This window comes from Macrotis lagotis, chromosome 5 (assembly GCF_037893015.1).
Source record: "Macrotis lagotis isolate mMagLag1 chromosome 5, bilby.v1.9.chrom.fasta, whole genome shotgun sequence".
Lineage (NCBI taxonomy): Eukaryota > Metazoa > Chordata > Mammalia > Peramelemorphia > Peramelidae > Macrotis > Macrotis lagotis.
Genome location: NC_133662.1, coordinates 78,020,574 through 78,044,839, shown reverse-complemented (window position 1 = coordinate 78,044,839; position 24,266 = coordinate 78,020,574). Strand labels below are relative to the sequence as shown.

At 36.0% G+C, this 24,266-nt stretch overlaps 1 protein-coding gene across 7 annotated transcripts in view; it reads left to right on the top strand.

The window, feature by feature from the left end:
- SNX14 (sorting nexin 14) overlaps positions 1-24,266 on the top strand; it is a 113,631-nt gene that overhangs the window by 44,761 nt on the left and 44,604 nt on the right. For 5 of the 7 annotated variants that reach the window (XR_012468482.1, XR_012468481.1, XM_074187101.1 and 2 more), the window contains 6 exons: positions 3,846-3,904; positions 5,009-5,035; positions 7,052-7,184; positions 10,940-11,144; positions 17,933-18,016; positions 23,055-23,155. Coding sequence is in view for 5 of the 7 variants with exons in the window: in XM_074187101.1 (XP_074043202.1) it covers positions 3,846-3,904; positions 5,009-5,035; positions 7,052-7,184; positions 10,940-11,144; positions 17,933-18,016; positions 23,055-23,155 (609 nt within the window). In the remaining 2 variants the exon portion in view is untranslated. The remainder of the gene's footprint in view (positions 1-3,845; positions 3,905-5,008; positions 5,036-7,051; positions 7,185-10,939; positions 11,145-17,932; positions 18,017-23,054; positions 23,156-24,266) is intronic. The other 2 variants (XM_074187102.1, XM_074187100.1) reach the window with 1 other exon arrangement.

Below are 24,266 nucleotides of genomic sequence, written 5' to 3'. Positions count from 1 at the left end.
CTGCTCAATGGGCTCATGCCCTGGGGGCTCCTGCTTACCGGCTCCCCCGCTTCTGTTCCTGGATCTGGACTGAGGAAAGACCAAGTTGCTTGCTGTGTGCCCTGAGGGCTGGGCTCCACATGCTAGCTCTGGCAGAGGTCCCTGCTGTTCCCCCACTTTGTGCCTGGTGCTCCCCGGCGTGCAGCTCAGGAGACTCCCCTGCTGCTGTGAGCTGTGGCTCCCAGTGCCCTGGGGCTGCCTACGGGAGGCTGAAGTTCTTTTGCTCTGGTGAGCCACCCCTCTGGTGGGCCGCCCCTCTGACCCCAGGGAGCAGAGTCTTTCTGCTCTTTTCCAGGTTAACTTGAGTAGGAGAACTGCCTCACTGGGTCCCTCTGTGAGTTCTCTCTCTCGAGAATTTAGTTAGAGTCCCTAGCTTATGAATTTTATGAAAGAGCGCCTATGACAAGATCCTTTGGCTTCCATCTTGGCTTTGCCCCCCCCCAATTATATTTTTTAAGGCATTCTTTTCCTCACTGACCTTTTGGTCTGTTTTTTCTATTTGACCTAAACTAGTTTCTTAAAATTTTTTTTTTATTTTTTATTTTATTTAAGGCAATGGGATTAAGTGACTTGTCCAGGGTCACACAGCTAGGTAGGTACTAAGTGTCTGAGGCCTGATTTGAACTTAGGTCCTTCTGATTCCCAGGGTTAGCATGCCATCCAGTGTGCCACCCAGCTGCCCCTAAGCTGACTTTTACAATGTTATTTTCTTCAGTATTTTTTTGTAATTCCTTTATCAAGCTGCTGATGTAGTTTGCATGATTTTTCCACATGGCACTCTCATTTCTCTTCCCAATTTTTTCCTATTACCCCCCCCCCCTTAGTTGATTTTCAAAATCTTCTTTGAATTCTTCCATATTCTGAGATCAATTCTTATTTGTCAAGGAGACTTTGGATAGGGAAACTTTGACTTTTGTCATCTTCTGAGTGTTGTCTCTAAGGGGGCAAAATAATTATTCATGGTCAGATTCTTTTTCTTCTGTTATTTACTTATTTCCTCAGCCTATGACCTGATTTTAATGCATTTTCCCAAGTTTTTGAGGGTTTTGGCAGCTGAACTTAAAAGAAAAATTTGACATATAAGAACTAAGAAATATCAGGTAAACATCAAACTTGACCTTAATTCCTCCAAGGTCTGATGAGAGACTCTGATGGCTCTCCTGGTCTGTGGATGACCAGAGGCCCCCTCCCCCTCTGCCCTGCAGCATGAAGAGGGTCCCTGTTCCATTATGGCAGTATGGGACCCCAGACTGTGACCTGGATCTGAGTATGGGCAAAGCCACAGAGTCCTGCCCCAGAGTGGAGAGATCTTTTCCCCGATTCCCCTTATTGTCCATGGTGAGCTCTCTGGATGCAGCTGCTGGGGGGTTCTGCAGGCATGCTTCTGGTTCCCTGGGAATGATTGCTCTGAGGCCTAGCTGGCCTGGATTCCTAGTTCACTCTCGCTGAACTTCTCAGGTTGTCCTTGGTAATTCCTGGACTGAGAGGTCTGAAAACTACCCCTGCCACCATGGGCCCAAGCATCCCTAGTCACCCAAGTGCTCCCATGGACTGTTCTTGGTTCATTCCATGTGGTGGTGTGTGGGTTATGCTCAGGCCCTTCCTAAGTCTGGTGGAACAGTCCCTTCCTGTGGAACATCCAAAGTTGTCTTGGGCCAGAAAATTATTTCCCTCTGTCTTTGTGTGGGTTTTGCCACTCTAGAATTTGGTTAGAGTCATTGTTTAAATGACTTGTTTAAATTGAAATGATTTGGGGAAGAGTTTCTGGGAATTCCTTCCTCTCTTCTGTCATCTTGGCTCTGCCCCCCTGGTATAATTCTTAAAAACTTAAGATTATTTCATTTCCATGGTGGGAATTAGCTCATCATCTTAGGAATGGGACTTTTTGTGAAGAATTCTGAATTTGTTTGATATGGATAACTTTTTTTTTAATATATTTTTACTTTTAAACTTAAGGGGAAAAATTGTCATATGTGCAGCAAAACATGAGGAAATTTATAATAAAAAATCAATAAGTTTTCATTTCAAGAAAACCTGTACCATATATGTATACACACACACACACACACACATCCCATTGAGGGTAGTTTTCCAGAATTTTCAGCTCTCCTTCCCTATCTAATAATTCTCTTCATCAGTTATTTCTCTCACACCTCTTTAGTATAAGATGATATCTCTTGGGTTTTTTTAATCTTTCCATATACTGTTTTACTTTTAAGAATCCCATTCTCCTCAGTTCTACCCATATCTTTCCTTAAACTATCTAGTTATAATCTTGGATATAGGGTTTACATTTCCATGAATACTTAGTGAAACAATTTGTCTTTATTGAGTCCCTTGTAATTAGTCTTTGATGTTCACCTACCATTTCTCTTAGTTTTTATATGTTGAACTTTCTTTTAAGTTGAGGTCTATATGCAAAAAAATCCTCAAAGTCTGGCAATTCATTGAATATCCTTTTTTGTTTTAATTCAAGATTATGCTGTACTTTGCTGGGTATGAAATTTTTGGCCACAACTCTAGTTCTTTTGCTAACTGCTGCTAGGTCTTCTGTAATTCTAACTGTGGTTCTGTCAATATGAATTTTTTTCTTCTTGCCCTTAATATTTTCTCCTTTACCTGGGGGTATTTAGCTATGATATTGCTAGAAGTTTTTCTCCTAGGATCCCTTTTGCGTGATGATTGGTGAGTTTTTTCATTTCTACTTTCCTTTCTTGTTCTAGCACTTCAGGTGAATTTTAAAAAATTATTTCTTATATTTTTGTATCAAGATTCTTTTTTTGATTGTAGCTTTCAGGTAGTTGAATTATTCTTATGTTTTATTTTCTTCAATTGTTTTTCTTATGAGGTGTTCACATTTCTTTTTTTTCTTTTGGTTTTTGAAAGGTGATGGGGTAAGTGACTTGCCTAAGTCACACAGCTAGGCAGTTATTAAGTATCTGAAGCTGAATTTGAACTCAGGTCTTCCTGACTCCAGGGTTCGTGCTCTATCCACTGTACCACCTAGCTGTCCCAGCTGTGCCATTTAGCTGCCCATTTTTTATTTATATTTTGCTTTATTATTTCTTGGGTCTCTTTTAACTTCACTGGTTTCTTCTTCACCATTCTACTTTTCAAAGAGTCATTTTTTTCTTTAAGATTCTGAATCTCCTTGTCAGGTTAATTTGCTTTCTTTTCACAATCTTATTTTTCTTGGATTGTTCTTTTTTAGTTTTTCCTTCATCTCTTATTTCATTTTTAAAGTCTTTTTTGAGTTCTATGAATTCTTTTTTGAGCAGGTAGACATTTGATGTTACTCTTTGAGGTAGGAGAGGCTTTTTTTTTTTTACTTCAGCATTTTCCTCCAAAGACCAATCCCAGTCTTCTCTATTCCCATAGAAACTGTTTATGGTTGAGTTCTTTCTCCTTTGTCTACTCATTTAAAAAAAATTTTAGCAGTTTATTTTTATAGTCCTACATTTGGCGGATGGTATCTCGCCTCAGAAGCTTTGTCCTAGGCCCAACTTGTGCACTCCTTTCCACCTCTAAAAGCCCTAGTGAGACCCCCTCTGCACACTAAGCTGAAAATGATTTTACTCCCTGAGAACCTTTCAGTGGTGATAACCCTTCTGACTGGGAGCCAAGACCAAGTACTCAGTTCTCTATAGTGCCTGGGGTGGGAGTGAGGGGTGGATTGGGAGATTGTTGTGAGGATCAAATGACATTATTTGTTTTAAAAAAAAATGTGCTCAGCACAGTAATTGGAACATGGTAGATGCTATATAATTGCATATTCTCTTCTCCTTCCTTCCCTTTTCCTCTTTCAGTATTTCAGACAGCTTTTAAGAGGAGCGGAGTCACCAACACGAAATTCAAAATTCAACAGGTATGCATATAGGACAATTTCAGTGTCCCCTAATATTGTTATAAAAAACAGTATTGAGTGTTGATCCTATAAACCCCTTAATTAGACCGATAAATATTAAGTTCACAGATGACCTGGCAACACGAGGAAACTAGAACAATTTAGATGTTGAATTACCATACCATAGAGCACTTAATCACTTCAAAACACTAGAGTCTTTCAACCAGAGAAAAATGATATAAGCATTTAGCTAGTTAAGCCTAAGTTTAATGTATTTCAACTCTTGATAAGACATTCTATTGGAAACCTTACATAACCACAGTAAATCCAATTTTTGATATTATTGTTGATCTCTTTCATCTAATAAATACTTTTACAGGATGTTTTCCAGTCACAAAAATGCACTGATTTTTCTACATTTCCTCATAGACCATCTATATTGAAATTAATCCTACAAAGATTTTCAGAAGATTCTTAGAGGGAGAGAAGACCTTGTTTACTCCACAAACTGAATTGTCTGACTTTGAGTGTTCCTATAATTTTATAATTTTGCAGTTATGTACTGCATCACAAAATGAAATTACTTAAGCAATTTATAAAAGTAACAAATTGAGAACCAAGTCTATATAGAGAATGTGTTAATAAATTATGCGTTTCACCTGAGACACTGAATAGAAAATGTGCCTTATTCAATATACTGAGCAGGATAAATGAATATGAAGGACTTGGAAAATACTTTTATCAGAGTAGGTATTTAATAAATGTTGAAAGTAAACTATAATATAGGTGTTTAAGAAATGTTCCAGGGTCAATGTAGCAAATAACTCATGTCCCCAAAGTGGAATAAAATTTGTAATTCAGAAAGAATCCAATTATAATAAATTTTTAAAAATTCTTTCTGAAAGCCTAAAACTGGTAGGCCAATCCCACTTTATCTAGCCATGCTACCTTTTGTTCTTATTAATTTTATGACATTGTTACTAAGAATTTTTTTCCTATATAAATACCAGTATTATATCCCTGATTAATATATTAAACTTTCTTAGTTTTTGAATTGGAGCTTGCTTATTTCCAGACTTTTCTTCTCACCTTTCCATGTATGATTTCACATGTCTATTATTGCAGAGGTAGCCTAAGTTTGGATGATTTTCGGTAAGTTTTAAGCCAGCATGTAATTAAAAAAAATATGTTGCCTGTTTAATGCCACATATTGCACCTTGCTCAAAATGACAAGAAAGATATTACTGTGCTGCTGCCTTTACATCAGCTAATTGGGAATTTCATTTTTAAATGAGCCATCATATTTTAGTCATCCTTTTAGGAAGTAGCATATTGCATATAGTTAATAATGTTCTTTTTTTTAATATGTTGGATCATAGATTTTTTATTATTTGATTTTATTTATTTCTCCTCCAAGTAGGACTGAGAGGCCAGAAAAAAAATACTTTAAATTTTAATTCATTGATGTATTTTTTTATTTATTCCTGAATTTCATTTCAAGAAAGGGTTTAGATGATTCTTATACAGTACAAAATTGCAAACTGCCAAGTATAATGTGTCACCATTCTTAATACATAGCTTCTTTAGAAAATCTTATATTCTGTTGCAAATAACATATTTATAGTTTAGAAACATTGTCTTGCCTATGATATTTTTGAATCTTCAAACTGTTCAAAGTGTATTAGAATTTGAACTCCAGAATTTTTACTTTAATATTTCCTACAAAACTATCATCTAGGTTGTGCAGTGGATAGAGTACTGGCCTTGGAGTCAGGAGGACATGAGTTTGAATCCAGCCTCAGACACTTGACACTAACTGTGTGACCCTGGGCAAGTCACTTAACCCTGATTGTCTCGCATCCAGGGTCATCTCTAGTCATCCTGATTCATATCTGGCTACTGGACCCAGATGACTCTGGAGAAGGAAGTGAAGCTGGTGACTTAGCATGTTATCTCCTCACTCAAATCCAATTCCTGTGCTTGTCATGGCATCACTTCCCTGATGTCATCATGGTCTTCTTTGAGAATGATGGACAAACATCAGATTTCTACCATTTTTATTTATAGTGTCTAATTCATTTGTTTCTAATAGAAAATAATATATTCTAATTTTGTTTTACCTTTCAAAAATCTGTATATGAAATGAATATAGTTAGATGTCACCTACAGTTTTTGAAATATCAGTCATTTTAATTTGTTTCTATATTTATATTAGTACAGTAAATTATTTGGTTTCCTGTTATTAAAAGTTTCAATATTGGCATATTATATACTTTAAATGTATATTTTCCAAATTCCAAATATGAATTTTTTTTTGAGGTTCTGCTGTAAGGGCAGTAATACTAGTAAGCATGAGTTTATGAACTGGCTAAAAATGTATGTTTAAGAATGCTGAAATGTAACAGTAAGGAATAACTAGAGGCAAATAGTTGCTTTTAGGCTTACTTTTTTGTTGCTTTTGGACTATAACTATTTTTTAAAGTTTGCAAACCCTTGTATTCAAGCTATTTTGCTGAATGTTGTTACATTAGCTTTTATCCTCATGAATACTCTAACCATTCCTGTAAACATATTCTTTATTTCTGATATCTTGATATAAAATAAGATCCATTTCTCACATGTCTCTTTGAATATTTAGAAGTTTTCAAAGGTTCAAATACTGTTGCAGCATTTGTTATTTGTTAAATTAACAGAATTCTTTTCTATCAAGTTTTAAAGTAAGCATTAAACATTGAAAAGGTCCCAAGTATTTGTGATTTGCTTCATCATTTAATAACAATAACTACTGCATTTTATTCTGTTTGAATTTTAGTTTTCAGAGAGTTTAAATGTGTCTATTTCAATTCACATTGCTGTATGAACAAACTTAAGGGATTGACCTGAATTAATATTTTGAAGTGCTGATATATATATATATCAAATATTTATTAGTATTTTTCTTTTCATAATTTTTTTTAGATCTGTAACTTTGTCATGTAACATCCTGTAAAATTTTTAGCTTCTTAGATTTTAAGAATTAAGCCCTGTTTTTAAGCTTTCAAATCATGCTAGTCATACCTATAATTGACATGTTTTTAAAATTGCCTGCCTTTTATTGCATATCATTTAATTTAAAGATAAAGTAATACTGTTGTTTTCTTTCTATTGAATATATTTTTGCTTATTCAGGAGCACCCAGAAAAGAGGAGAATCATTTGGGATTAGCAAAATAGGCAGTAAAATCAAAGGCGTATTCAAGAGTACTACAATGGAAGGAGCTATGCTACCCAATTATGGTTTAACTGAAGGCGAGGATGACTTTGTGAGTTTAAACTATCTAATTTTCTTTAGTTGATGAATGTGCATCTTATTTTTGATTTGTTTCAGTAGATAAATCTAGATCTACTACCATTTTTCTATTTCTTCTCACCCTTACATTTCTTATTCTATAGTTTTTTCTTTAAGTAAATCATTTCGCTAGTTAATCTTACTTTACTACTTTGCCTGAATACCCGGAACTTTATTTAATGGAAACAGAGCATAAGTTTAGCAATTAAGTAAGCTATACTGCTGTAAAAAATAAAAATAAAAAGTATACTAGTTCTTCAAAAATCTAAAAGGATTACAGTGAACTATAGGAGAGAACCTTTGAAGGGATTGGTTAAAGGATGTGTTAAGGAATTGAATAGTTCTAGTTGAAGATTAACTGATTAATTTTGGTGGTTATGATTTTGGAATGTTTACCCCACATTGTATTTTTATATATCACTTTTTTTCCCCTTCAAGATTCATATAAATGTTGCCCTAAACTGTTTTGGATTAGTCCCTGGACTTGTGTGGGGAGGAAATAGACTGGCAGTTTGACCATTTCTCTTTCTAAGCAAGAAATGTTTGGATATAGAATAATATCAAGTTAATAAAAATTGCTTCTGACAGACCTGTGCCTAAATCTCTGAGTACAGTATTAATATTTTTTCTTTCATGCACTCAAAAACTACTCAGCTTTTCATGTGTTTGCTTTCTCATTATATTGAAACTTCTTTGAAGGTGGGGCACTGTTGTTGTTTATATCTAAATGTTTCAGTTCCTATAAACTTTTTTTTTAAGTTTTTTTGCCAGGCATTGGGGTTAAGTGGCTTGTCCCAGGCCACACAACTAGGTAATTATTAAGTGTCTCAGGCTGATTTGAACTCAGGTACCCCTCACTCCAGGGCTGGTGCTCTATCCACTGTGCCACCTAACTGCCCTGATAGAATTCAGTTTTAAAAAATTTTTCTTTTTTTATGAAATTAAGCACCAGCAAACATCAGCTTTCATTTGCGAAAGACCATTGCATATAAAGTCGTGAATTACCCTGGCATTTTATGGTGCTTGCCTAGTGAGTGGTGTACTCTGTAAGTGCCATCAAAATCGAGAAGAATGAGTGATAGCTCACTTTGGACTGAAATGGTTAGAAACAAATTTATGGGGGCAGTGGAATTTCACACAATTTTTTTAAACAGCCGTACCATAACTTATATATTCACACAGTAGTTGACTTTGAGTTTAGTCACCTCATGAAGCTATATGATTTTTTTTCCTAGAGATGTTACCATTGTTTAAAACATTTCTAGAAATATTCTAGATTTACCTTCAGAAGCAGCTCATGAATCGCCCAAAAAAGTCATTCTTATATTGTAGCCATAACTTTATTTTTTGCCTTCACACTCTTTAGACTTGATGTGAAATATATTTTGGTGCTTTATAAAAATCAAATACAATCTCCAAGGACTCAGGTTTGCATTGTGGAAGACTAGTTGAAAGAATTTGCTTCAGGGGCGGCTAGGTGGCATAGTGGATTAAAGCACCGGCCCTGGAGTCAGGGGTACCTGGGTTCAAATCCAGTCTCAGACACTTAATAATTAATAATAACTTAATAAGCTGTGTGGCCTTGGGCAAGCCACTTAACCCCATTTGCCTTGCAAAAACCTAAAAAAAAGAATTTGCTTCAGCCCAAAATTTAATTCCAAAGTGAGTTAAAAATTAACATTCCAGGGGCAGCTAGGTGAAGCCAGCTAGGTGAAGCAGTGGATAGAGCACCTGCCCTGGAGTCAGGAGTACCTGACTTCAAATTCGGCCTCAGACACAATAATTACCTAGCTGTGTGGCCTTGGACAAACCACTTAACCCCCATTGCCTTGCAAAAAAAACAAAACAATTAACATTCTTAGTCAAGTCCTCTCAGGGTTAAAAATCATTAAAACAAAGACAGACTATTACCCTTAGACTATTTTGTTTTATTAAAGATTTTATTTATTTTGAGATTTACACTTTTTCCCCTAATCTTACTTCCTTCCCCCCACCCCCCACAGAAAGCAATTTGTCAGTCTTTACATTGTTTCCATGTTGCACATTGTTCCAAATTGAGTGTGATGAGACAGAAATCACATCCTTAAGGAAGAAACATAAAGTATAAGAGATAACAAGATTAGTCAATAAGATATCAGGTTTTTTCCCCCTAAATTAAAGGGAATGATCAAACTCCATGGTTCTTGATCTGGATACAGATGGTATTCTCCATTGCAGACAGCCTCAAATTGTCCCTGACTGTTGCACTGATGGAATGAGCCAATCCATCAGGGTTGATCATCCCCCCCCCCCCCCCATTGCTGTTATGGTGTACAGTTCAGCTCACTCAGCATCAGTTCATGCAAATCTTTCCAGTTTTCCCTGAATTCCCATCCCTCCTGGTTTCTAATAGAACAATAGTGTTCCATCACATACATATACTACAGTTTGCTATGCCATTCCCCAATTGAAGGACATTTACTTGATTTCCAATTCTTTGCCACCACAACCAGGGCTGCTATGAATATTTTTGTACAAGTGATGTTTTTATCCTTTTTTCATCATCTCTTCAGGGTATAGACCCAGTAGTGGTATTGCTGGATCAGAGGGTATGCACATTTTTGTTGCCCCTTTGTGCGTAGTTCCAAATTTCTCTCCGGAAAGGTTGGATGAGTTCACAGCTCCACCATTAATGTAATAGTGTCCCAGATTCCCCATAACCCTTCCAACAATGATCATTGTCCTTTCTGGTCATATTGGCCAGTGTGAGCAGTGTGAGGTGGTACCTCAGAGATGCTTTAATTTGCATTTCTCTAATGAGTAATGATTTAGAGCAATTTGTCACATGAATATGGATTGCTTTGATCGCTTCATCTTTAAATTGCCTTTGCATATCCTTTGACCATTTGCCCTTAGACTATTCTTAGAAGAGAGAGAGAAGCCTTGCATTCTCAGTCAGACACCCTCCTGATTCTGCTAGGCAGTGAAATAGTGGACTATTTCCAGAAAGACCTTGCATTGATTCTGTTAGGGAAGGAAATAGTAGAATACTTCCAGAGAAGAGACCTTTCAGTCTTAGCCACCTATTTGATAATAGACTGTGAGCACATTAGCCTGCCTTCTCTTGTTTGATATGTGCTAAAGAGATAGTAGAGTTCCTTAGAAGACCTTGCATATGCAGACATTAATTCATTTAACAGAAGGTCATTAGAAATCTTCTGATACCCTTGCCATCTGGATGGTGAGGTAATATTTTATGAAAATCTTTTATTCTTCTCTTTCTTGCTGGGTAGATTTTTCACATCAAGATTGTAACTCTGAAAACCTTAACTAATCAGGTTGGAAGAGAGTGGGGGTTAGGGAGGAGGGAATTGTGCAAGACCATATAATTTTGCTTGACTTTCACCTCGGGGTAGCTCCTTGATCTTCACTACCTTTGTGAGACTTGGAATATGTCCTTTTCTCGAGAAAAGCCAAAACTAAACTTTCCTTTTAGCTCAGAGGAGTCTATATTTTTTTAAGTGGATTTTTATCCCACACAAAAAGAAGAGAACTAAAATTGCTTGTGTAAGGACAGTGTAATTAGCATTAAGCATTCAACCTCTCAAGAGGATGACTTTGAAGGGTACAGTGCTCATTTCAGTGTATCATTATCTGTTAAAAAAACAAAAACAATTTTCTTTATAAATTGTAAGCTGTACTTTTATTTGTACTAACTCATGTTAACATTACCTTTATTTTTTGTTGCAGATTGAAGAAGGTATTGTTGTGATGGAAGATGATTCTCCAGTAGAGGCTGTTAGCACCCCCAGTACACCCCGAAATCTTGCTGCCTGGAAAATAAGTATCCCATATGTGGACTTTTTTGATGATCCCTCCTCTACTGACAGAAAGGAGAAAAGGGAGAGAATTCCTGTATTTTGTATTGATGTTGAGAGGAATGATAGAAGAGCAGGTGGGAAACATTATATAAATAAACAATTCTTCTTAAAAACTAAGTGGAAGGGGCAGCTAGGTGGCGCAGTGGATAGAGCACTGGCCTTGGAGTCAGGAGTACCTAGGTTCTTTTTTTTTCCAACATCAAAGTTTATCTGGTGTAGAAAAAGCAATAATCAGAGAAAAATTTATATCTTTAAATGATTATGTTAATAAAATAAAGAGCAGAGCAATAAATTGAATATAAACTTAAAAACTAGAAAAAACATTAAAAAATTCCCAATTAAATACCACATTTGAAATTTTACAAATTAAAGGTGAGATTAATAAAATCGAGTATAAGGAAATCATCGATTTGATAAATAAAACTAGGAGTTCCTTTTCTAAAAGGAAAAACACAATAAATTAGATAAACTGTTGGTAAATATACTTTGAGAGAGAACAAAATCACTAGTATTAAAAAAATGAAAAGACAACTATATCAATAATGAAGATGAAATCAAAGCAAATATAAGTATTGTTTTGCCCAATTATATGTGAATACATCTAACAACTTGAGTGAAATTGAAGAATATTTACAAAAAATATAAACTCCCTAGATTGCAGAAGATTAAATAAAATATCTAAATAAACCTATCTTTGGAAAAAGAAATTGAACAGGCCATAAATATGCTTTCTAAGGAAAAAAAGCATCATGGTCAGATGGATTTACAAGTGAATTCTTTTTTTTGTTTGTTTGTTTGTTTTTCTTTTTCTTCCTTATCTTTCTCTACTTCTTTTTTTAATTTATTTTTTATTCTCATTTTGTACAAATGTTTTGCTTTACATTAATAAAATATGCTTGTTTACAAGTAAACAAAATACCCCTCCCCCCATGAATATAGATAGACTTGCTTGGGCAAAAAGTAAAGGGGGGAGAAAAAATTAAAATTAAAAAAAATAATAGTAATAATTGTAGGTATGGCCAGGTGGTGCAATGGACGAAGCACCAGCCCTGGAGCCACGAGCACCCGAGTCCATATCCAGCCTTGTAAACCCAATAATCACCCAGCCATGTGACATGCAAGCCACCCGATCCCCATTGCCCTGCAAAAACCATAAAGAAGAAAATAAAAAGACCCAAAATAAAATAAAATAGTAATAATAGTAGGGGTGGCTGGGTGGCAGACAGAGCATTGGCCCTTGAGCCAGGAGCACCCGGGTCTGAATCTGGCCCCAGACACCCAATGATCACCCTGCTATGTGGCCCCAGGCAGGCCACCCAGCCCCACTTGCCCTGCACCCTCCCCCAAATAATAATAACAAAAAATGTGTTTCAGTCTTTGTTCCAACACCATCAATTCTGTTGTGAGTGGATCACATTCTTTATGATAAGTCCATCACAAAAGTTACTTCCATATTTTTCCAACGTTGCCATTGCTGATCGCAGTTCCCTCCTTTCTTATTTCTCCACTACCATGTACTATATTTTCTCTCTCCTTTCACTCTGACTCTGCTGTAGGGTCACTGAATGGTGCAGCATTCAGATCCCTGGTCCTGGGGCCAAGAAGCCCTGCGCCCCCATACCACCCCTGAGGTCCAGCATCCACCTGGCCCTATGGTCCTGGGCAGGCCATCCAATCCCAGCCCCTTGCAAGAAGTAAAAAAAGAAAATGTGTTATATCTGACCACTGTCCCCCCATGGTCCATCCTCTCCTCCTTTATTCACATCCCCACCACTTACGCCTGCTCCCCCCCTCCTTCTTACTCCAGTTGTCTATACCCCATTGAGTATATTTGCTGTTTCCTCTCCTAGCCATCTCTGATGAGAGCAAAGGTTCCCTCATTGCCCCTTGCCTCCCCCCTTCCATATCATTGCAATAGCTCTTTGTAATAAAAAAAATCTTATTTTGTGAAATAGCTTGGACTATTCCCCCTCTCCTTTTTCTTTCTCCCATTCCATTTCCCTTTTTTTCCTTATTGACTCCATTTTTACACCATATTTTATCTTCGAATTCAGCTTTCTCCTGTGCTTCAACTATAAAAGCTCCCTCTACCTGCTCTATTAACTGAGAAGGTTCATATAAGTATTATCAGTGTCCTTTTTCTGTGCAGGAATACATGAAGTTCATCATCAAGTCCCTCATATTTTCCCCTTCTCCTCCACTCTCTATGCTTCACCTGAGTCCTGTATTTGAAGATCAAACCTTCTGTTCAGCTCTGGCCATTCCAACAGGAACATTTGAAATTCCCCTGGTTCATTGAAAGTCCATCTTTTTCCCTGGAAGAGTACATTCAGCCTTCCTGGTATTTGATTCTTGGCTGCATTCTAAGCTCTTTTGCCTTCCGATATATCATATTCCAAACCCTATGAGCTTCCAATGTAGTTCCTGCTAAATCCTGTGTGATCCTGACTGCAGCTCCACAATATTTGAACTGTGTCCTTCTGGCTGCTTGTAATATTTTCTCTTTGACTCGGGAGTTCTAGAACTTGTCTCTAATATTCCTGGGGGTTGGTTTTTTGGGATCTCTTTCTCAGTGGGATTGGTGGATTCTCTCCATTTCTATTTTGCCCTCTGCTTCTAGAATATCAGGGCAATTTTCCTGTATTAATTCTTTGAAAATGATGTCAGGGCTCTTTTCCTGGTCATGACGTTCAAGTATTCCAATAATTTTTAAATTATCTTTCCTAAGTCTATTTTCCATATCAGTTGTTTTTTCAATGAGATATTTCATATTTTCTTCTAATTTTTCATTTTTTTGGTTTTGAAGTATTGATTTCTGATTTCTGGTAAATTCATCCATCTCCCTGAATTCTATTCTTTGTCTGAAGGATTTGTTCTCCTCAGAGAGTTTTGTTATCTCTTTTTCCATCTGGCCAATTTTGCTTTTTAAAGCATTCTTCTCCTCAATAACTTTTTGAACTGTTTTATCCATTTGACCTAAGCTGGTTTTTAGCATGCTGTTTTCTTCAGCATTTTTTTGGATTTCCTTGACTAAGCTGCTGACTTCATTTTCATGTTTTTCCTGCATCTCTCTCCTTTCTTTTCCCAGTTTTTCTTCCAACTCCCTCATTTGATTTTCAAAGTCTTTTTGAGCTCCATCATAGCCTGAGCCCAATTTCTGTTTTTCTTGGAGTCTTTAGATGCAGGAGCTTGTGCTTCCTCATCTTCAGACTGAGTATTTTGATCCTTCTTGGGCTCATTTGCAAAATATTTCTCAATGGCCTTCCTCTTGTTTCTTTGTTTGTTCATTTTCCCAGCCTATGCCTGTTTTTGGGGGGTGCTTCCTGAGCTTTTGGGACACTCCCACAGGGGTCTCAGTGTGTGAGGTTCTGTCCTCCCTCTTGGTCTGTGAATGACCATATGCGCCCCCCTCTGCCACAGGCCGAGGTGGGGGGGGGGGCTAGACTGGGATCAGGATCTGAATGTGGTCAGAACTCCAGAGTCCTGTTCCAGGGCCAGAGGACAGAGCTTGGCAGTCTCTCTTCACTCCCCTCCCTCAGCTCAATCAGTACCTAGGTTCAAATCTAACCTCAGACACTTAATAATTACCTAGCCGTGTGGCCTTGGGCAAGCCACTTAACCCCATTGCCTTGCAAAATCTAAAAAAAAAAAAATTAAGTGGAATTATTCTTCTGTTCATCTCCAGGCATTGATCAGACATTAATGAAAATTATTCTAGTTGTAAACTTAGATATTGATCCATGTTTAAAAAGCATAGTAAGGCTTTAGTTCCAGAGCACAAAAATGATAGTGTAGATTCTTATTTGTCTTGTCAGTCTTTTTTTTTTGATCCAAGAGTCCACTAAATAACTTAATACTGTCTTAGCAATGTAAGATTGCCATTATTCTTTTTTTTAAAGGAGCTTATGGTCATCATCAATAAATATAATTTCGCATATGTAGTACATAGACTGTGTGTTTATACAGAAATGTATATGTATGTGTGCATGTAGGTACACATATACACACACACACAAGATACATTTAATAGACATTCCTTCCCACAAACCATTTATTATAGAATTATAGTTGACAGGATATAGTCAAATACGTGTTTTTAAAAGCTTATCTCTTTTGCTCTGTATTTTCTTTTTGATATTTCAGGTCTGGTCTGATAAATGCTGAGGGTGAACAGTAACTACAGCAGGATAAGCAACTTCCACCCCAGACTTGGTTCAAGAATTGGGGTAGTCATTGTAAACAAGAGTACTTCAAATTCATGCAAGTTTTGGGTAAGGGAGAGCAGGAGGAGAGTAAGATGGAGATCAGGGAAGACTACTTTTCCTTCTAAGGCATCAGTTTCTACCTGGTTTTCTTAAGAGCTGCTCTTGCCAAAAAGTAAAATGAGATTAGGAAGGGGGGATACCCAGAATAACTGGATCTTGCCTTTTGGCAGTAGCCAAAATCCACTTCAGTCCTGCAGTACATATGTGAGGGCAGTGCTGCTCAATTTTGCTGTTATTGCTGTTCTCCCTCAGCATTTTATCAAGTAGTTGTTTTGTGCCATTGAAAATGCCACAGTTGGGGTGGCTAGGTGGCACACTGGATAGAACACCACACCAGCCCTGGAGTCAGGAGTACCTGGGTTCAAATCTGGCCTGAGACACTTAATAATTACCTAGCTGTGTGGCCTTGGGCAAGCCACTTATCCCCATTTGCCTTGCAAAAACAAAACAAAAAAATGCTATAGCTGATTCCCACTGGGAACTTCTTGCTTCTGTTTTTTTTGGTTTTTTTTTAGCTTCTGTAGATTGAAATTTAAAGAGGTGGGAGTAATTGGAAATATTAGTTAGCACTTGGATTCTTCTCCCTTATATGCATAATACTTAAACTATGATTCCTATTACTTCCTTACCTTGCTTTTTGGAAGGTTATCTAAAACTTTGTACTCCTTAGTTATAAATCTTTGCCATTAGAATTGTACAAAAGGCATAAGAATTTATTCCCCTTAGTAAAGACAGTTTTGAGTGACTATATGTAATCTTATTAAATTTTTTTTTTTTTTTTTTTTAGGTTTTTGGCAAGGCAAATGGGGGTTAAGTGGCTTGCCCAAGGCCACACAGCTAGGTAATTATTAAGTGTCTCAGGCCGGATTTGAACCCAGGTACTCCTGACTCCAAGGCCGGTGCTTTATCTACTATGCCACCTAGCTGCCCCTCTTATTAAATTAATTACATAATTGTTCATATAATTTACACTTGATTTTAGCACTTTTCATGTTCTTTATTTTTGAAGAGTAACACCAGAAAAAGCATTAAAATTTAGACTTTTGAAGAACTAGTTTACTTTTTAATTTTATTTTTTACAGCAGTTTAATTTACTAAATTGCAAACTTATGCTCTGTTTCCTTTAAATAAAGTTCCAGGTAACCTCAACTTTATGTCTATTTTTTTTATGTATGATTTTTGCAAGATGAATGGGTTAAGTGACTTGCCCAAGGTCACAAAGCTAAGTAAATATTAAGTGTCTGAGGCTGAATTTGAACTCAGGTCCTCCTGACTCCTGAGCTAACACTGAATCCACTACACCACCTAGCTACACCAATTTTTTTTTTTAATGTAAAAAGTTGGGGTCAGCTAGATGGCAAAGTTAGATAGAGCGCTGGTCCTGAAGTGAGGAGGGCCTGACTTTAATCCAGTCTCAGCCCCCTAATAATTACTTATGTGACCTTGTGCAAGTTACTTAATCCTAGTGCCTTGCCAAAAAAAACAAAACCCAACTAGGGTTATTCCCTAAATGAAATATGCCACTTCATATATATAACAGTTTAAATATTTTCTAGTAAATTAAACTTAAACTAAATATTTTAGAACTTATCCATAACTATTTTGGTAACAATAATAATAGCTTGTCTTTATAAAGCATATATATATATACACATATATGTATATATATATGTGATGTATAAATACATGCATACATACATACACACATATCAGAGTCATACAGTAAATACATGTTTGAAGTAGGAGTTGAACTCCTGATTATAGGTCCAATGTGACATCTAGTATTACTGATATTTGCTTTATATTCAATATGGTCATTTTGTTTGGGGAAATAATTTTTTTAACTTTAATCCAAATCTGTAAAATAAGTCTAGCACATAGTTTGTTTCTACTATGATGAAATGCTTTGAAAGAAGATTTGAATTGAAAAAGCACATTAGACTAATGTATCCAAAGACTTGCGTCAGCAAATTAACCTACCTTATCCAAATAACTTAACTTGAGTGGGCCACAGTTTCCTCATATCTAAAATAAGATATTATGAATGTTATGACCTTATAGATTCTCATTTGCCACAATATTTGATTCTAAATATCTTGATGTCTCTAGAACCATTAAAGTTATGAAATCTTTAAAAGTCTTATCTCTGGGGCAGCTAGTGGCGCAGTGGATAGAGCATTGTCCCCTGGAGTCAGGGGTACCTGAGTTTAAATCCGGCCTCAGACACTTAATAATTACCTAGCTGTGTGGCCTTGGGCAAGCCACTTAACCCCATTGCCTTGCAAAAAAAGTCTTATCTCCTTAGAGAGCTACATTTTAGAATCTAAATGATGTAATTCCATAAGGGTCTCTTCCAGTGTTGTAATTTTCTAATAGAAAATGTATGTATTTATAAAATATAAAACTCAGGAATTGATCGATTAGCTACATTATTATCTAATTATTTTAAATTCAGTTCTAATTGATGGTATATAAATAATAGGATAAAATGAATAACTTTATTAAGGTTTTGATATCTTCAAACCACTGTTTTTATGTCATGCCTTTTCAAGAACGAGAAAAATCATTTTCTTGTTTAATGTTTATGTATTTTTCAGTTGGTCATGAACCTGAGCATTGGTCTGTGTACCGAAGATACCTTGAATTCTATGTTCTTGAATCAAAGCTAACAGAATTTCATGGTATGTTTTCCTTTTTTTTATCATTTCAAAGTCTTTGTTCCTTTAGGCTTAATGATAATTTTAGGGTGTGAAATTTATGACTCTTCATGACTATCTTGTTTCAAAGAAGAAGAAAAAAGAGATGCTGTTATCAAACTTTACGTAACAAATTTTGTATATATTTAAGCTATTACTCTATATAAAATTTTTATGTGTATGTGTGTATATATCTCTCTACTATTTTCAGTGAGTATTTTCACAGTTATTGCTAGAAATGTTTAATTTAGGTCTTAAAGGACTTTTGAATATAATGAAACAAAAATTACATATTTGAATCATTTTTTGGATGTTCCTTTTGGCTATGGTAGTGACAAATAGACCTAGATAGAAATTTCTTTTAAGTTCATGTAAGAGTTAGGAAAAAAAATCTCCCAAGGAGAGAAGATTAAAAGTCTGTTTTCTACCTCATTGCTTGTTTCCTTTGTGCCTTAGATACTACCCTCTCATCTCTGACATTCAGATTCCTTTCTTTGAGATTTAGTTCAAATCATCACCTTTCTAGATAGCCATAACTGAAGGAGTCTTTCCCCCTCTTCTGTTTCTAAAGCACTTGACTGAGAATTCGTTTTGTTTTGTTTTGTTAGTTTTTGCAAGGGGTCAAGTGGTTTGTCCAAAGCCACCACAGCTAGGTAATTATTGTCTCAGACTGGATTTAAACTCAGCTACTCCTGACTCCAGGGCTGGTGCTCTATCCACTGGACCACCGAGCTGCCCCCCTGTCTGAGAATTTGTAAGTGAAACTCAAAGGTTTCAAAACCTCACCCTACAGCCACCAAATTGGACTGAACTGTTGACCTTTAGTCTTACCTTGCTCCTGTCCAGCTTCTCTCAAACTGTGAAAGTAGTTTTCTATGAATAGAGATCTTACCATTCATCTCTCTTTACAATAAATTCCATTGGTTCACTTTTGCCTATAGGATTAAAATATAAGCTTTTAAAACCTTTCTGACCAGCCTTTCCAGCTTCATTATTCCTCTTCCAGGACCTGGAGCATAATGTATACTTTTTTTTTTATTTTTGCTAGGCAGTTGGGTTAAGTGGCTTGCCCAAGGTCACACAGTTAGGTAATTATTAAGTGTCTGAGACTGGATTTGAACCCAGGTACTCCTGACTCCAGGGCCAGTGCTCTGTCCACTTCGCCCCCTAGGGACCCACATTATGTATACTTAATAAATATTTGTTGATTGATTTCTGCTGGTCTTCTTGTGCTCTTCACATTTCTCTCCCATCTCTTTGTTTTATCAGTGGTTATCTTTATGCTTGTGTTTCACTAGATCTCTTTGTATATTTCCTCTTTCACAAAGTATGTGACAGTGTTGTTCTCATTCTCTGTTTGGCTCATTCTTTCTAACCTGCATTTAAACCAGCAGTCCCCATAGATAGACTGCATCACAGGGTTAATTCCAATTTCCTCCTAGGGATTACCCTTGTGAAGGGAAATAAATTCTTCCTTCTCACCATTCTACTTCTTGAGTCTCCATACAAAACATTTTCTACCTAAGCAACTGAACATTCACAGGACAACACAGCTGCACAGAGTATGATATTGATACAGTTGTGGCCACTCCTTTTACACTTTCTTTACTTACTAACCTACTCACTGCAGCAGCTTTTCCAAACATTTTCATCTGTCTTCAAATCTCCCTTAATTTTCTCCTTCCCTTTCACCATCCCCTCATTGGAGAACCTTGCAGAATTGAGGTCATTTACTGAAAGCTTCTTCCTTCCCCCCAACATCTCATATTGCTGTATGCCTCCTGCCACTATTGCCATCTTCATCCCTTTCCCACATGCAAAGTGATCCTGATCTTTGCCAAGGCAAAACCCTTTATATGGGCAAGAGGTGCATTCCATCTCATTTTCTCTGGTGTATTATGTTCTCTTCTTTCTCTGCTCTCATTTAGCCTTTGTTCTCTCCCTGTGTCTGTCTCTCTCTGTGTTTGTGTGTGTGTGTGTGTGTGTGTGTGTGTGTGTAACATGCTTGGGTGTTGCCCTTCCTCACAAAGCCCTCAGTTTATCAGTCCTTGCTTAGTTATTACATATCTCTCCTCCTTTTGTGACTAATCTTTTTGAAAATGTTTTCCATATATATCCACAATTGTGGACCTTCATTTTCTTGACCTTCACTCTCCTCTTTACTCTCTTGAGAATGGCTTTCAACTAATCATTCAACTGAAACTATTCTCTCCAGAAGTACCAATGATATCTTTGGTTACTGATTCCTATATGTAATGGCCTTTTTCCAGTCTTCATTCTTCATGATCTGTCAGCAACCTGTTAACCTTGATCACCCTTTTCTCCTTATGGGATGCTGAGGGAACCTAGAAGAGTAGGGGAAGGAGGGTGTAGAAACAGGAGGAAGAGGAAGTAAGTCACTTGGTCTTTCTACTTTCTTTGTCTAGCCATGGGAGATGTATTTCTTTTAAGGGAAAATTTGTTTTCCACTGTTTCATGACACAATTTTAAATCACCTCTTACCTGTCTTGCTGTTTCTCAGTCTCCTATGAAACCAGATGAGACAATGGTTAGAGCACTGGGCTTGGAGTTAGGAGGAGCTGAGTTGTGTGATCTTCGGTGAATCATTCTATCTCCATTTGCCTTAGTGTCCTTGTCTGTAAAATGGGAATAATTAAGTGGTCCTTAAACTGCAGGCTTGTTGTAAGGACTACATGAGCTAATTTGTGCAAAGTACCTAACATAATGCTTGGCACCAAATGGTGCTTTTAGTTAATGCTTATTTCTTTCCCTTGCTTCTTTTCTTTGTTGAATCTCCAACTCATGCTCTCTAACCACAGGGTTAAGACAGGATTCTGCCTGAGTTGTCTTCTCTATATTATTTTACTTAACAATTTCATCAACTTTCATAGATTCAGTTATTATTGATTTTCAGATCTGCATATGTATTAACCCCTAGAATTGCATCTGACTGTCTATATGGATGTAATAGATGGATGTTTTCAATGAACCATGGCTAAAATGGAATTCATTACCTTTCTCCTTATACCTCTTCCTTTCCTTAACTTCCTATTCTCCCAGACTCACAACTTGACTTCTCACTGTTTTACTCCCCCCCCCCCCCTTTTCCCCAATGGTTTGCCAAGTCCTTTCAATTTTACCTTAATAACATTTCTTATATATATGCTGCCTTCTCTGTTCTGACAGTTCTACTACCCTGGTGCAGGTCTTCATCACCTCACTTGCTAGGTGTTTAACTTTCAGATCATCTTACTGTCACTTATCAAATTGATCTTTCTAAAGTGAAAGTCTGAACATAGCACCCTCCATTCAGTAAATTCCAGTGCCTCCTAGTCATCTCCAGGATCAAATATAAAATCCTCTGTTTAGAATTCAAAACCTGGGGGCGGCTAGGTTCCTCAGTGGATGGAGTACTTGACCCTGAAGTCAGGAGGACCCAACTTCATATTCAACCTCAGACACTTAATAATTGCCTAGCTGTGTGACCTTGGGCAAGTTGCTCTTAATCCATTGCCTTAAATAAATAGTAAAAAAAAAAAAAAAAAAAAAAGAATTCAAAATCCTCACAGCCTTACCATCTATAACTTTTGTAGTTTTCTCACACCTCCCCTTTATTTTTCTATTAAGTGACTATGTTCTCCTTCCTGTTTCTTGAACAAAAATTCATCTCTAGACTTTGGCATTTTCACTGATTGTTTTCAATACTTGGAATATCTTCCTTCCTCATCTTAGTCTTAAGTTCCTTCAATTTCAGCTAAAAATTTTTTCTAAGAATCTTTTCCTGCTCTCTCTTCATGATGGTGCCTTTTATCTTTTGAATGTCTTAGTATAGGGTCTGGCACATAGTAGGTGACTAATTTTTTTTGCTATTATTTGACATAATCATTTATTTAATCATAAAACAAAAGAAATTCTACTATATTGCTAATATAGTAAAGCAAATGCATTTTATGTGTGGTTCCTATTCATTTTAATGACTTCATTGACTTGCAGTGATTTCATTATAGTTTGGGTGCCCCCAGTTTCTGTTATCAAATCTGTAACACTTAAATTATAACTCAGTCTCCAAAGCTTATGTGGCTTCTCATTTTCATTGATTTCACCTGCAGATCAGTAGAAGTACCAGTCATGCTTAGCACTCTGAGCTCTTATCACAGTCCTTTATTAGATCTTTGGTACCCTTATAACTTAATTTCTTTGGTTTTTAATAGATAAACTATTTTTTCAGTCTCTTTATAACCTTGAACTGTTGTCACACAAGTGAGACATCATTTCTTAAATTTCATTTTTGAATGACCACTAATCTCAGGTCTTTTAATCAGGAATACTAAGTAGTCCTCTATTATATTAAATTTCTACTCTTTCTTCTATAAGATTATATTTCTCTTAGATAGAATCTTTTTTTTTTCAAGGCAAACAGGGTTAAGTGGCTTGCCCAAGGCCACATAGCGAGGTAATTATTAAGTGTCTGAGGCTGGATTTGAACTCAGGTACTTCTGACTCCAGGGCCGGTGCTCTATCCACTGTGCCACCTAGCCACCCCTCTTAGATAGAATCTTAAAAGAATCTTGAATCTTATATCTGAAATTCACTCCTTTCTTTTTGTTTTTGAATCCTTTTATTTCTTGAAAAGTTCTTTTTAAATACTACTTTCATATATGAAACGATTCCTAATTTCTCAGTTGCTGGTGAATACTCCTCCTCCCCACCAAATATTTATGATGTATAGACTATTGATGTATATGTAGTTTCCTGAGAGAGTAAAGGCTCCTTGAATCCTGGAGCAATTTCATTTTTGTCTTTGCATTTCCAGTGCCTGATACATGGGTGCTTAATAATACTTGCTGAGTAATCTTGTAAAAAATAGACATTGAATTATCTACAACTTATTTGAAGAAACAGTGCTACTTTATAAATATAAAGTATTATTATAATATAAACTTTATGTGGTCAAATATTTGTAAATATTTTAAAAGAAAAATACAAAATATGATAAAAAATCCTTAATAAATACTAATTTCAGGTACATTTCCGGATGCTCAGCTTCCTTCCAAGAGGATCATTGGCCCTAAAAACTATGAATTCTTAAAGTCCAAGAGGGAAGAGTTTCAAGAATATCTTCAGGTATATATCATCATCATCTTTATTCTCCTAAGGATAAAAAATAAGTAGAATAATTTGTTTACATGTTATCAACTTAGAAATGAACAAAGATTAGCAATTAACCAAGAATTTTATTGATTTTAATTTTTAAAAACTATTAGTTTTGGCATTTCAAAGTTACTTTGCTTATTTTCATATGCTAATCTTTACTTTTTATTTCTTCAAATCCATCTTTCAGTAATTGTTGCTGTTATCCATATTTACATAATAATATTCCAGAATTCAAAATTTTGCATTTAAAATTTATTTTTAATTTTTTTTGAAATTTCTTAATTTTCCCCCTACCTTGCTTCCCTCCCTCCACCCCCCCACAGAAGACAGTCTGATAGTCTTTACATTGTTTCCATGCTATACATTGATCAAAATATAAGAGCAAAATTACATTAATACATAAGATTTTTTTTTTTTAATTGAAGGCAGTAGTCTTTGGTCTTTGTTTAAACTCCACAATTCTTTCTTTGGTTACAGATAGTTTAATTCAAAATTTTTTTTGCTGTATCACTTCATTATTGTTGTGACAGTCTTCTTATATTTCATTTTCATAGTTGTTATTTCTTAAAATAATATGGTGGTCCATTAAGTATATATGCCAAAATTTAGCCAACCATTTCCCCAGTCATTGGATACATAGGTTGTTTCCAAATGGAGAAGTAAATAAAGTGAAGAATAGTTAACCTTAAAGAGATTCTTATCATATATTTCTGCAATTTAATATTTGGGAGTAAATTTAGAAAATCATTTAGTTCAAATCTTTTGTTTTATTGGCACTGAAATTGAGTTCCAAAGAAATTAAATGAGTTGCCTCAGGTGACACAGCTAGGAGATAATGGAGAAGGAACTGGAACTTATTTCTGCTTTGGAGGACTATATTTCTGAGATCAAAAAGTTTTAGGTTTAAAACAAAAACCTTTTCTGGTTAAGAGAAGTTTAATCTTATAAAGAAAAAAGTGGATCTTTAATGTAATAGAGGATTTTCTAGTATTTCCGATTAAAAGACTTGACCTTAATAGAAACTTAAACAATGCAAATACAGGCAGCAGAAGTATAGAAAGGTAAATATATTTGAGCACCT